General features: G+C 43.0%; 1 protein-coding gene across 1 annotated transcript in view; it reads right to left on the bottom strand.

The window, feature by feature from the left end:
- LAMB1 (laminin subunit beta 1) overlaps positions 1-2,295 on the bottom strand; it is a 69,288-nt gene extending 66,993 nt beyond the window's left edge. The window contains exons 1-3 of the mRNA XM_063098978.1: positions 2,240-2,295; positions 1,990-2,111; positions 732-907 (exon numbers count right to left, since the gene is read on the bottom strand). Coding sequence (XP_062955048.1) covers positions 732-907; positions 1,990-2,026 — 213 coding nt within the window. The 5' untranslated portion in view covers positions 2,027-2,111; positions 2,240-2,295. The remainder of the gene's footprint in view (positions 1-731; positions 908-1,989; positions 2,112-2,239) is intronic.
- Between the last annotated feature and the right edge of the window lie 12,356 nt (positions 2,296-14,651).

The raw sequence follows: 14,651 nt of genomic DNA, 5'->3' as shown, positions 1-14,651 counted from the left end.
AAAAGGATTATGATTCTGGATAGTTTATACATTGTGTCTTCTCTTAAAATTAGTTTTGACTTCGTATAAATATGACCTTGGAAATCTTGGGTCCACTTTTAGAAACAGGTAACACCCTGAAATTTCATTTTGGTCTTCTATCAGGGTACCATGGCAACCAGGGTATTTTGAAAAAGAAAACATCTGATCCTGATATCTAATGGAAGCAGATGCGAACAGCACCAAGTGAGGAGAGAAAAAGCATTCAATGATTGGAGTCACCTTGCAAGGCACCTGTTAGTGCCGGAATACCCTTTACCCATGTAAAAGATATGGAAAAACCCAAGATCGCTGCTCAGTATATAAAGAAGATAAATCCCCTTTAATGCACACTTCCAAAGGGGAAAAGTTTTTTTGTTGTTTTTTTTGGGGGGCGGGGGGTGCTTTTAAATCAGGATTTTTGGAGTCCCTGGGTTGGGTCGGGCTGGCGCAGCACACCAGGCAGGAACCAGGTCTGTCTGCAGCCTTGCCTTTCCATAATGACCGTGCAGGCAGCGGTGGCGGCAGGAAACGTTTGGCAGATGTAACCATGCAAACTGAGAGGGGGGCGAAAGGGCGAGCTAGCAGCCTAATCCCGGGACTCCCCGGCTGAGTGCACTTCCTATCTGGATTGCTGGCAGGATGTGGAGTCCCCTGGGCCTGCCCCTTAGGTCTGGACCAGAGGACGCGCCAGCAGAGCTCTCCACCCTCACCTGCAGATGGCTGACGATACAGTAGGGCTCGGGCTTGTGCAGCCCGCACGTCGAGGTCACAGAGAGCTTCTGTGCCCGGCCGATGAGAAGGTCGCCCGTGGCGGGGTAGCAGCTGCCTTCAGCGCAGCCGTAGCTGAACTCGGGTTCTTGGGCGCGCACTTGGGCTCCGCACAGGGCTGCGGGAGGGGCAGGCGACAAGGTTGGCGGGTTGGGGGGGTGAGAGCAAAAGCAGGCAACAGGGCCACAGCAAAAGGAACAAGCAGGGGCGGGGACAGAATCAATTTAGAAGAAAGCAGAATACACACAGAAGACACAATGGAGAGATGAGTGAAGAGGCAGGGAATGCAGGGACGTGGAGAGGAGAAGGACGCGGGAAGAAATCCAGACATGTCATCAGGTTTGTCCAGCAGCCAAGAGCATCACTGCCGGAAACCCACCGACGCTCGCGCCCACCTTGATCTGCCCCGGGAGAGCAGCCCCACCACAAAAAGTGGATGTGCAAACCGGCCACTTCGACGTGCCCGGAGCTGGGCGTAGAAAGACTGGCCGCCAAGTGCCGCGCGCCCGCGCGTGCGTACCCGCGTGCACGCGGCAGCCCGCGCATCCTCGGTGTCAGAGCACAAGTGTGCGCGTGGAAATGTGCGCGCGTGGGGGCGCGAGAGTGAGGTGCGTGCACGTGCGAGCGTCCCCGGCGCTCGCGGTGGACGCCGCTTTTCCGAGCAAGGGGCGAGTGGACAGTCCCCGCGGCTCTGGAGTGGCTTCCACGCTTCGCCATTCCGGGAAGTGCCCGTTCCAGCTCTTTCTGGTGCCATCCGGAGACAAACAGCGATGGTTAATTGAAGCCACATGGCTCCAATCAACGAAGCCTGCGCTCGGTTCGGGCGCTTTCCCGGGCAAGGGGTTCTTAGGGACCCCTTCACCGCAAGCCCCGCCACTCCAGGAAGCCTGCCCTCGGCGGTGGGGGAACCCAGCGCGAACCGGCCGAGGGTGACAAGCCCCGAGCGGCGGCCGTGGGAGCCCGCAGGAGCCCGAACTCCGCGCGCAGAGCCCGGGGGATGCGGGTCCGCGGCGCTCCGCGTGCGCCGTCACCAGCCACCACCGAGGCGAGGGCGGTGGCGTTGGATCCCAGGGGCGTCACTGCCCACCGGTCCCTCTCCCGATCCCCCAGGCTCCCTGAAAGCTGGGCCAAGCGGCTTTTGAGTTTTCTTCCTTCACGCCCAAGCCCACCGCCCTTCCCGCATGGTCCCCTCGGAATTACCTAAGAAACTGAAAGCGAACACCTGGAGCAGCCCCATGTCCGGTCCCGGCAGCCGAGGGGACGCGGCAGAGGAAGGGAGAACACGCCGCCGAGCCGCCTGCCCTCTCTTCCCGTCTTCTTTTCTGGAGAGGTGGAGGAAAAAGGCAAATGTTCAGGGAGAGGAGAGGGGCCCTTCCATTTCCTGCCGCTCCCACGGAAGCGGGGGGTGGCTGCGGAGGGGGAAATCGCGCCGCCACTTTGTTCCCCTCACCCGGCGGTGCGAGCGCTCCCCCACTCCTGGCAGCCCCGAGCCCAAAGAAGGGAATTAGAAAGTTTCGCCTTGGGAGGAACCGAGGGAGGCGCCTCTGCTCATGCGCACACGCGGAGCAGGGGCTGAGGGGGCGGGCGGCGGGAGGCCACAGCCCGGCCGGGAGGGGGCGAGGCCCAGGGCCCACCCCCGGGGCGCCTCTTTTGTGTTCGGGCCGTGTCTGCCGTGGCTGCCGGGGTTGGGCTCTCCCGTTCCCAGCGTGGGGCTGCGCTCCGCGCCTGGGTGCGCGTCCCGAGCGCGGCGCGGAGGGGCCGTCCGGGCGGGGGGCGGGATGCGTCGGGGCTGGTCTCCGAGGTAGGTGTTCAGCTCGCCCGGCGAGGGGGCTGGTCGGACCTCCCGCGGACTTGTGCATTTACATTTGCAAGGAGTGAGTCACGAAAAGGTGCCCAAGGCTACAGACTCTCGCACCGAGCGCTCGGGGAAGGCGGGTTAACCCTTTAGAAAGAGGGTACCCATCGGGTTTGTTCTTTAGAAAGTAACCCCCAGAATCAAAGAGCTTGACGTTTAGGATGGGCGCGACATCTACAGGGTCTTCATCTGAAGCTAGGTAGCTGCTAGGCACTACACATTCTTTGCGAACAGATTTCTTTTCTTTTTTTTTAAACCGGCCTGTAGTCCCTGCTACCCAGGTGGTCACGGCATTTGAATTATCCATCTAATTCTGTTGTTCTTTTAAATCTACTTTTTACCTGAATCCAGACAATGGCTTTAATTTAGGTAATTTCTCGAACGACACTATTGTTAGTTACTCTTTTTCCCATCGCACCACAGAAAGGTGGCACAGTCACGAGGCTGGGGACCGCTCATGAGGAGCACTCCTGCACAGCCTCCATAAACACAATCACGACAGTTATGCACAGGATAACAAACGGTGGGGTGCGGCGAGGGCCTCTAATGAAGAGTCTTTAACAGCACTTTGTGACCTGGCTGGTTAACGAAGTCGGAGAGGGAAAAGAGGTTGGTGACAGGACCCCACCACCCTTTCTCTGAATCAGCCCAATTCTGCTGTCCTTAGCAATGGCTGGGGTCAAAGCTTGAGCTTTCTTTAGTCCTCCTCTGGGCACATGTGCCCGGAATGAGGGGAGTAGAGTTAGTTGTGAGTCAGGAGATTTTGCTTGTTTTCCAATCATGTCAGGGAGAAGGGTTTAACTTCTGGCTAGTTGGTCAGTTTTTAACTTAGCTGCAATAAAATAGGGCCCAGGGAAGTTTAATCATTAGACCGTAACGTAAGCTGCTTTAAGAGTTTATAAACATCCACTCATCTGAGGGCGGCAGGCAGGAGCCTCAGCTCTTGGTGAGGCATTAATTATTCACCAAATCAGCGCTTGCCCTGCTGCAGGCCGGGGAGATGTTGCTTATGCTGATGCTTAGGACCCTGGGTGCTGGCTGGGCAGCCTGGAGAGCACTGAGAAAGCCAGTGCTGTTGTGAGGGTCTGATATTTCAGTGGAGGGAGATCAAAGCTTAATTCAAAGAGAAATATTAAAATGCATATCTCTTTTCTCCTTGTTGAGCTTTTGAAATCCTCTGCCAAAGTTGTGTATTACACGTTTCACCCATACAAACTGCAAGCATCTTTCAGCCCTTTTTTTCTTTCCTGGAACTAGCCTCTGCCCTCACAGCAGCTGAGCCCTCCTTGCTACCTGTCCCTGGTCAGTGTCCTCTCCCCTTGCAAAGGGTTAATCACCTTTAGCACTATTCAAACGCTTGGCTACTCTCCTGACCACCTCACTCTGTTGTAAATTTAACACTACTGAGAAAATTAGGTTTTTAAAATTTTTTTTTACATGTGTCTGTGGAGAGGAGGAAGTGTGTATAACTCTGACTCACCTTCTGACCATTCCATCTATGGATCTGTCTACCTCCATTCCCACCTTTATCTTTTGTACTTCTCTCCTAGAAGTGTGTTCTCTCATCTGCTAAGATCAATGCTCTCACAGACCAACTTGCTGAATTTCCTCCCGTCTTAAGTGCAAACAAAACAACCCTGCCTTTGTCCTACACACCCTCTACAGTACTCTTTTCCTTCCTTTGACCTCATAGCTCAGGTTTTTGAAAGGACAGCCTCCACTTCCTCCAGGTTTCTCCTTCATCCCATTGCAGCATGCCTCTCATCTCCACCATTGTTCTTGGTAATTGCCCCCAACTCTCTAAATTGCTGAATGCAGTGGACATTTTCCCTCTGTGATCCAATTTGATCTCTTTGTGGCATATGCTTCAGATTATCACTCTCTCCTTGAGATTCCTTTTTCCTTGGCTTCTAGGACACAATTCCAAAATTTTCCACTAGGACATTGACTCCCCCTCTTCTATTTCTCTTGGCCTTCTCTGATCCCTTAAACATTGGTGTTCCCAAAGGTTCTGTGTCTGTCTTCTCTTCACTCTACACACATTCATACACGTCCAGGGGCTCCGCCACTTGGCCTTGGTGTTCTCCCACCTCACCCCCCACATCTATATCTCTATGCTGTACCTTGCTTGGAATTTACATCTGATTTCAGACAGGCTATTGAATTTCTCTACTTTGATGACCCACAGGTACATGAAATTCACGTGTTGCAAAACTGAACTCATCTCTCCACCCACCCTCATAGAGTAAAATGTGTTCTTTCTTCTGTTTCCTGTTTCGGTTATTGGCACCATGATCCACTCCTTAGCTCAAGATAGAAACCAGAGAGCAGGACTAGCTACATGATTAGTATGGCACAAATGCGGAGACTCTTTTTTATCATTATAATGTGAAAAAAGTGATAACAGAGCATCAAAACTAGCACAGGACTCTCCTGAGTAGGGGGGCTCTGTGCAACTGCACACATCACACACGCATGAAGCCAGCTCAGCCTGGGAATCTCGGACACTTCCCTCTCCTTCACCCACTCCCCTCATCATCAGGTGCTGCCATTTCTACTTTCCTAGCAACTGGCTGCCATATCCCCGTTGCTCCAATCCTATTTCCCTGCTTTAGTTCAGTCTTTCTTCGTGTCTGGTCTGAATGTCTGCGGGAGCCCCCTGGCTGGTATTCCTACTTCCAGACTCTACCCTCTCCAGTCTAAGCCTCCCTAATAATCCCAGAAGGATTTTTCAGAGGCTTGATCATGTCATTTCTTTGAACAAAAGCCTTCAGTGGCTTCCCTCTGGTCTTTCCCTATTACGTGACATACTTTTTATACCTTTGTGACTTTCTTTCTCCTTGTTGCATGGCCCCCATTGACCTCATCAACTTAATGAACTACCATGCATCTTTGAAGACTGCACTTAATCATGACTTTCTATGTGAGCCTTGCTTTCCTCCAGCACCTTGTAAAAGGCTGTTATAGCATATATGACATAATGCTGTAACTATTTATGCCCTTATCTCCCCCAATAGACAGTGAGACAAGGACAAGTATTGTGTAACATTCATTTTTGCTTCAACATAGCCTAACTTAACATGAGGCACATTACGGGGGCTCAATAAATGTTTCTTGGATGAAAGTAAATAGATTAGTCTCCATGTTTTGAAACTTCCTTAAATCTCAAATGTCCACTTTCTTTCTGTCTAATATGAATTTCTTTCTAGTCAAGGAGAAAAAGAAATATCACTGCCTTTCAAGTTCATTTCAGGAGTACTTCCAAATTTCACTCACGAACAAATTCTTCTTGCCAGTTATATTTCATACAACCTTCTCTGATTTCTGAAGATGTTACAAGTATAGGAGGAATGAATCTCTTTGTTAATAAACCTGTACAGGGCTTCACTTTGGCTGATGACACGACCTTCTTTTACCTGGCACTACCTGCTTCAGAATCAAGCAGTCTTTACTGGAGAGTTATGTAGCATCTTGAATGTCACATGGGATTGCAAAATTGCTGGCTGTTCCGTCTCAAAGAATGCGTGACAGTTATTATCTCCCTGAGGCATTTATTATTTTCATTTAAAAAAAAAAGCCCTTTTTAAGGTCACCTTTATTTTCACACATTTGTAAAATGCCATTTACGTGTCTCATTTTAAATCCTGATTGACAGTAAAACAACAAGGATATTACATCCTGCACTTTGATTTTTAGATCTTAAAACCTGGCTATTTACATAACATTGTTCTCATGAAAAATACTAGATTTTTGCTATTTTGAAAATTAGATTGAAGTGTACTTTGCGAGATTCAGAATTGATCAAGAAAAGTAAATCCAATGATGAGTAAAATTCAGGACAAATGTCAAATAGTACTTTGTACATACCTCTTTTACAGTATGTGAGACAGTAATTTGTAGTTTTGTATTAGATATACTTGTCCCCAGGAGCTCTTTGAGGGCAGAGACTGCCTTCGTAAAACTTTGTGTTCCCATCAGTTGGCAGAGTTTCTAGTGTATTATAGACATTCGAGATCTACTTGTTGAAGAAATAAAATTGAATAACCCTCCTTCGTAACTGTTAAGGAACACATAGGGAGTCATTATTGTTACCCTCTGTAATATTGAAACCATCAGGGTGGGAATCAGGCAGGGAGTCTCGGGCCCTATAATAGAAACTGTTGCTTGGGCTTGCATTAACATCCATCCCCGCTTCATTTGATAACATCACTTGCCCTTCCCGTGAAGTCTTAGTCCTCTTGCTGGTCCTTTAGTGAAACTAGTCCTCTCCAATTTTCAGGCGCATGATTGGGATGGGGCTGATTTCTCCGTGAGCTCCAGGCTGATTAGTGCATTTCCATCTCCCTCTTTCCAGTGATCAGTTCAGGGATAGGTATACAACTCAAATTTTCCAGTTAGGGTGACGAGGATTTTTGTGGGAATTTCTGGAGAGAAAACTTCTCTTTCCCTCTGGATTTGGAGTTATGTGGATATCAGTCTGTAACTGGTGGAGGCTGCTTGAGACTGGAGCCAACACAAAGGAAAGCAGAACTGAGGGGAGCAGAAGGGTGGATCCTTAAAGACCACCCTGTAGTATCTTGATCTAGCTATGCCTGAAACCAGATATATTACCTTAGCCAATAAAATTTTCTGGACATGTAGTGTGAGAAAAATTTAAACCTTTGTTGTTTTTAGCCTGAGATTTGGGAGGCTTTTTTTTTTTTTTTTAACTGCAACATAACCTAGTTTATAGTGACTGATACAGGCAGGTCTTTATCAACACTGTCTTAAAAATGGTCATCTGTCTATACTTAAATATCTTGAAAGATGTTGCAAATTAGAGTAACTAAATCTATATTTGAATGTTTTAAGATAGTCCCTAAAATAAGCATAAGAAGGCGTCATCCAAGCACTTTACAGGTTTTCTGCAAGACTCCATGCCCATTGCATTTCACCTCCCAAGAAGGCACGGGATCCAATGGGAGATAGGGTGGGATTTAAAATTTCCACCTGTCTATGTCCATGAATTCCAAACTTTTTTTTAAAAAAGTTCTAATCTATATTTAACAGGAATGCACTAGAAACACTCTAAATGGAATAAGTTTTTTCAGTTCACTATTTATTCTTTGTTTATGGATTTTGGCACCTGGTTGCTAACCTGGCTCTTTAAAAATGAGTAGGAGAGAGATTCATGTCTGAGGTAGGGCTAGAGAGCCCTAGGAAAGCTCTTTTAAAGAAAATATTATCTGATTCACAGCAGGATTAACTTAAATGCAGTCAATTAAACATCGTAAGACTTGAATACTAGTCATAAACCCAAACTTCATTTTCCTGGCATGTTATATCTTTGCCTTCAATCGTGAGTGAATCACCATGTTTACTGAAAAACACCAACATCAGATTGAGTAGGCAGCTAACAGTGGTTGATACTTACTAAATTTTAGAAAAACATTCTTAATTAAAACTCAGCTCATCTCTTACAGCAATACACCTAAAATTGTATTTTAAAGATTATTTGAAAAATTTTATTTCAGTGGATGGTGCCTACTTTCCCCAGCTTTGTAAGGATGCTGAAAGTCACTAAAAGCCAGAGGGAAAAAAAGGGACTATTTTTATTCCAATATTTTAATTTTTTAAGTCTTCCTTTACTCTGCTTTTTTACCCAACTTCTTTCTCTTTTTGAAAGGTCAAGTTCAGCTCTCAGGGAGCCACTGAAGTCCTCTCCACACCTTCGTGTTGAGTTCCTAGCCCTGTTCCTGGCATATAGTCAGTACTCAGAAAATGCTTATTGAATGAAAAGTGCTTCTCACTTAACCTATATTTTGAACCTAGTAAGGTTCAAGTGATATCTTTGTACTAGAGGCTCAGAGTGATAAGTTTATAGCAAGAGGGTAGATTAAATTATTTCATAGTTCTGGATTGTTAATTATTACCTAGGGTCATCCAGGAAACTGGATTTAATTAGTAAATTAAATACTCCACTTCTATTCATGGCTTGTACTGGGAGCAGATCCTAATTCCTATCCAGTATTTTTACCCCAGGAAGATGGGATCTTTGCTCCGAGCACATTTTGGAAGTGACGGAAATGCTAGTAAAAGCCATCTCCTCTCTCAAACAGCACTGGTCTTGCCTCCTTTCTCCCAACCGTAATGTTCTTACCCTTCTAGATGAATTAACTCTACAACTGCAGTTCCTCTAAAAGAAAAGGCCTGCTCTGCTGGAAAGAAAGCATTTATTTCATCATGGCTGCTGCACTTGCTGCTGCCAGGGCTGCTAATCAGATTTATGAAGGCCAGCCCACCCAGAGCCGAGGGGCTGCGTTCTTATCACATCAGAAACATGTCAGCACTAGGTCTCACTCCAGGACTAGATGCTGTTTCAAATATTGGGCTGTTTGCCAGACAATGATGTTATAGGGTGCATTTGCTCTTCAGCATGGCTAATGAAATGCTGCTATTAGACTCTGTTCTATTTAGGATGTAGGACTAAATGGTTTCCCAGTAATCCTACTTGGAAATCATGAAATATGGGACCGACAGTCCACTGATCTACCCAGAGGACTTTTTAACCAGGTGGTGATAGTCACCATTACATGGTTGACCTTTGATTTTGGCAGCCCTACCTATCTACCTAATTAGTACATTAAGCCATATCAGCAACATATTTATTTATATGTGTATATATATATATATTTGTCTCATTCTTTAACAAGCATTTCTTGAGCGCCTCTTATGTGCCAAGCAGTGCTCGTATATATTCTACATTTAGAGAACACCAGGGTTATGTTAAATATATATGCTATTAGTAAAATATAGAAGGGTTAAAGTCTGAGATGATGGAAGAACATAATTTTCTATTTCTGTAAACAAAATATAAACACATATTTATAGGGCCGACCCTGTGGTGCACTTGGGAGAGTGCGGCGCTGGGAGTGCAGCAGTGCTCCCGCCACGGGTTCGGATTCTATATAAGGACGGCCGGTGCGCTCACTGGCTGAGCGCAGTACGGCCGGTCACAAAAAGACAAAAAAAAAACAAAAAAAACCCCCCACATATTTATATAAACACATAAACAATATTAAAATTCTAAAGGAGGCATAGCAAATGATAACAGTAGGTACTTCAGGGGGAGATATAGGGATTGTGTTTGGAGTGGGGGTTAAAGGCGATTCTGACCCTACTGGTAATTTTTTTTTTTTTAGACAAGGAGAATGTATTTGTCTATAGCTGGTATAATTAAAAACAAACAAAAATTCTAACCAGAAGTCTGTTTTGAAGTACAGATGTTTGTTGTACTTTGAAGAAAGAAGGCTATAAATGTTGACTAAATCCTGGTTCTTTCTTTGAAATACAAATTGAAAGGCCCACGGAATTAAAATGTGTGATTTATTCATAGTCACTAATGGATTTACTGAATAACATGACAAGCTCTTAAACTGGGGCCATGGTAAGTAGTGTCACCTCTGCTTGCCTCTGTTTCCTTATTTGTGAAACAAGTACAAAGTTTAGATACCTTAGTACACAGGCTCTTCAAAATCTGGCCCTTATATAATCTCTCGTTTGTCTTTGCATTCTCAGCCTATCAGCCTCCCCTCTCAACCCCCACTCCCACCCAGCTCTAGCCTTGGTATCCTCACTATTCGCAAAACCCAAACCCTGTTTTTTGGCTCCTTCTGTTACAGCTATCTGAAATGCCACCATCTTCTCTGTCAAGCCATCTTTTCATTATGTTTAAAGCCCAGCTCTCATGGCGCTCACAACCCCACTGCCCACGCACAATACTTGAACATATGCCTATTGGAGAGGGTCTTTCTAGATTGTTCTAGAACAAATGTGCCACGAGTTGAGGCACCCTACCTCTTGCACTCACTGCTGTGTCCCCAGCACTAGCACAGTGTAGAATACATTGTTGGTATGCAATGAGTATTCATCAAATAAATGGTTAGTGTATAAACATAACTTTCTTATGTGCTAAATTGCAAGTGCCTTGAGACCATCTTAGTTTCCCCTGGCACAAAGCTGGCACCTGGCAGGTGTTTATCAGGTATTTGTTGAGCACATTCAAGAGGGAGGGAATAAATGACTGGGACTATGCCCATTGTGCTTTCTTGAGCGAAATCATTCACAAATAATTCTTTAGCCAGAATGAGCCATAGCCAATACACATTATTAATACTTTAAAAAGCACATAGCACATTTCACTTTATTCAATGGGAAATATAGAAAAGTGAGCAGTTTGAGTGATTGAGATACATGAAGTGTTAATACAACATCAACTTGTTCAGTGACTACTCTGTAATGAGTAGAGTGTAATCTACATGAGGATCACCAAGAAGTGACATGTTCACAATCATGATAGAAGCTCAAGGTGGTGATAATATAATGGTAAGCCAATGTCCCCAATGTCTTAGTCATCTCATCTGTAATGAGGTTCATGTGGACACTAGCAAACAATTACTGGGAAGGTATAATGGTGCCTTTCTTTCGGGCAATTTAAACTATGTATTAAAATTTTAAATATATATAACTTTGATTCTGATTGGGAAAACATGCCAAATTATGCAAAGATGTTTACAATATTGTTTATAACAACAGAAAAACTGGAAATAATCCAAATGACCATCAAGAGGGGATTAGTTAAAAATAACTATTCTAGACCGTGTAATGGAATATCAAACAGTTGCCTATAAAGATGGGGCCTATTTCTATAAGATGAAGGGGAGTAAGTTTTAATTTGAAAAAAAAATGTATGTATCTCATATACATATTAAATAACTCTTGAGGGATTAAAAGGGACCACCCATGAATTATCTATATAGCCCAATTAAATAATAGCTGTTTCTTCTTTTATGATTTTTTTTCTAAAACAAATGTGTATAGCCCTTGCTGTAATAAAATATTGTTTCAAAATTAAGGTAGTTTCCTGTGGATACATTTTCAAAAGTGACCTTTTATGTTTAGAAGCAAAGTTCACTTTAATAGGCTCTGCAACCTAGATGGAGATTTTGGGCAATGTTCACATTCCCGAGAAAAGAGTCTGTCTTCAAGCCAGCTAATACTGGGAAAAATAAATCAAGCTTGCTGATATCCCTTAAAATATGCAGGTACTTTATAGAAACTTGAATATGAATTGAGTAGGAAGTGATACAGTCTGTTTGGGTTTGAATGCAATATTATAGTAGTCATAGTTAATTTTTCTTAACCACTTCCTTTGTTCCTATGTTCCAATCAAAATATGGTAAGCTATGCTCAGAGTTGAGCAAGTTGGTTTTTTTTTTTCCTTACAGTGAAATTTGCTTATGTAAATGTTTAAATCTTTCAAATTCTCTGTATATTAGAGTTGCCCCCCAAAGTGGGTTGGAAGAAAATGGAGTTTGTTAAAGAGAAAATTTAGTATACACATTTCTATATATCTCCTGTATGGAATGTATAATGGCAGTCTAAAGAGTTGAAGAATAAAACTGGGATTTTAAAAAGGAAAAAATATTTAAAACCTCCTATCAATCATATGTAAATAGATTGGATTTTTATATTGATTTGTAAGAAATGTTAGACTTCCTGTTTCCATGTGAAAGCAATTGTTCTCTTAATCCTGAATAGCTGGTCTTTTCCATTCATATTTTGCCTTCCCCGGATGAGTCATGTGCAGTATGACCAACAAAAAAAGCTGAACCTAAATGTCATAAAGATCCTCAAATGTTTATCTTTAGATATGGAATGTTTATACAGCTTTCCCAAACTTTGAGCTTCTTCCCATGGTACGAATCTCTGGAATTCTCAAACACTAGTTTGGTTGTCAGATTTACAAGCTCCATTTAACTTTTATTTCTAATCCTTGATAGAAAGTTCACAGTAAGGTGATACCTTTAATTGGTTCAATAAACTGAGCATCAAGAGAAAGTTTTGAGTTAAATTAGATATTTAACAGAGGTAATAACCTGGGTTGCTGTTTGGGTTAGTAGTACAAAGTCCTGGAAATTGGTTGTATATCACATAGAACTACTGTTCCCAACCAAGTAGTTCTTTTAGTAGTTAGGTTTATTTTTCTTTTTTCCTACAAAATCAAATGAATTTTGTTGAATAAATATATTTTGTAACATAAAGCTTAATATCTAAAATTTGACCTATTTTGTTATTTATAAGTGTAGCCCTGTTTTTAAAAACAACATAGAAAGTTTTGAGGACTTAAAATAACTCTATTGGATGTGTTTAATAACTACAACTGTATGTTTGCTTAGTTGACTATTCTCAAAAGACATACTGGTTCCAAAAGATTATACATTTTTGTTCAATCATATTTCAAAGATAAAGTATTTCTATTTGTTTAGCTACTTTGTCCTTTGTTTTCTTTCAAGCAGAATTATTTCCTGTGAAATGTTTAGAAACAATGTTCAAAATATTTAACTTATAGCAGAGGTCATTTATCTAATGAAATTGGTTAGTCATTTTAAGAAAACATTTGCTGTATTTGATGGCCCATTTAATACAGCCTAAGGCCAGTTAAAAGAGCAAGTTGTCTTGAAAGAGAGTGTGCATATTGTCACAGGATATATCTCCAACCACACCCGCCTCACATTTCTGTCCACCAGCTGTGTGGCCCTGACTAAGTTAACCTCAGAATTTAGAAAATGAGGGACAGGTCTAGGGAATTCTTCAAATCTCTTGCATTTCGGAATTTCTTAAACCTCTTTCCTGAATGAAAGGCAACATCAGGGAGGAAATCACATAAGAGTTGATGTCTGCATCTGGTGGCTCTAAAAGTTTGCCCAACTGTGTCTTGCACTTTTCTGACACAGTCATTTTATATCTTTTCCCATCAGAGGTAATATCTTCAGCTGGTGGGTTTTAATTTTTGTTTTTCCGCTGTGAACATTTTGTGGGCTAACTTATTTCCAAGTCGTCACTGTAAGGAAGCAACAGCACTAAAGATTAGATTTTAATTCTTGGTGCCATATTGGGATGCCTGGAGAGAGCTTTGAAACACAGTGTACTTAATCTGTTGCCACCTAGTGAATATAAGATAAAATGCAGCCAACTTCCTATCTCCGAGCCTTTGGTGTTTGCTATCAAAGTGAACTGCAGTTGTGTGGAAACTATCTCAGATATACTGCTATGAATCCTAAACACTTGACTGTTAAAATCACAGAATGTATATGAATATGAAGAGACCATTTTATATGTCTTCAAAAACTCTACATTCTGATTAAATGTGTTTAATATATTGCAGTAAGCTTGCTTTATGTAACAGAAAGTTCATTCAGTTGGCAGGCTGAATCAGGGGCAGGATATTAGGGAAATAGAAGCCTTCTAGAGTGACCACTTTTAACATTTAATGAGTAAAGCTAAAGATTGTATGTACTTTCAAGTTAGTCTCCCGGAGAGAAAAGCTAGGTGCTGATGGACATGCAGGTGTTAAGAGAAATCCTGCTTAGGCTGCTTTATGTTGCAGAAAGAAAAGAAAAATGCTTTTTCTTTTGCTTCTTCCAAGGGGGAGAGAAAAAACAGAGGGCTGAGGGCAGGAGACATGAAAGAACAAATAAGACTGTCCTCTGCTAAATTGTGAGCAGGCAGCTCTGCTGCTAAAAGCCTTAAAGCTTATAATGGAAAAAGCCTGTGAGACCTTTGGTCACCAAAATCCTTAAATTCTTCACTGTTCTAAAGCACCAGAATTAGGGCTGGGAAAGAATTTTGGTTACAAGCATCAAGTGAATGAAAAAAGATAGTGTTTTATTCAAACTTGTTTTGGGGAGAGGGCAAGGGAGGAATGGCGGTGGTCATGTATGTGTGTGGTGTGCACACAGAAGGGTTTGATTAGACTAATTTGTTTAATGGCTAAGGACTATCAACAAACCTATATTTGCCTTTATGTAAATGTTGTATTAAATCTTATAAGTATATGTAAATATAAGCTCTTTTACATGTGTGTTTTCAAATGCATCCTTTTTTTTTTTTTTTTTGCTTAGCTACTTAATGCAATCAATTTTCTCGACAAAGTCTAATGGAATGGGAAGGAAAGGATATCCTTCCC

Source organism: Cynocephalus volans, chromosome 6 (assembly GCF_027409185.1).
Source record: "Cynocephalus volans isolate mCynVol1 chromosome 6, mCynVol1.pri, whole genome shotgun sequence".
Lineage (NCBI taxonomy): Eukaryota > Metazoa > Chordata > Mammalia > Dermoptera > Cynocephalidae > Cynocephalus > Cynocephalus volans.
This window is presented reverse-complemented; position numbering and strand designations above follow the sequence as displayed.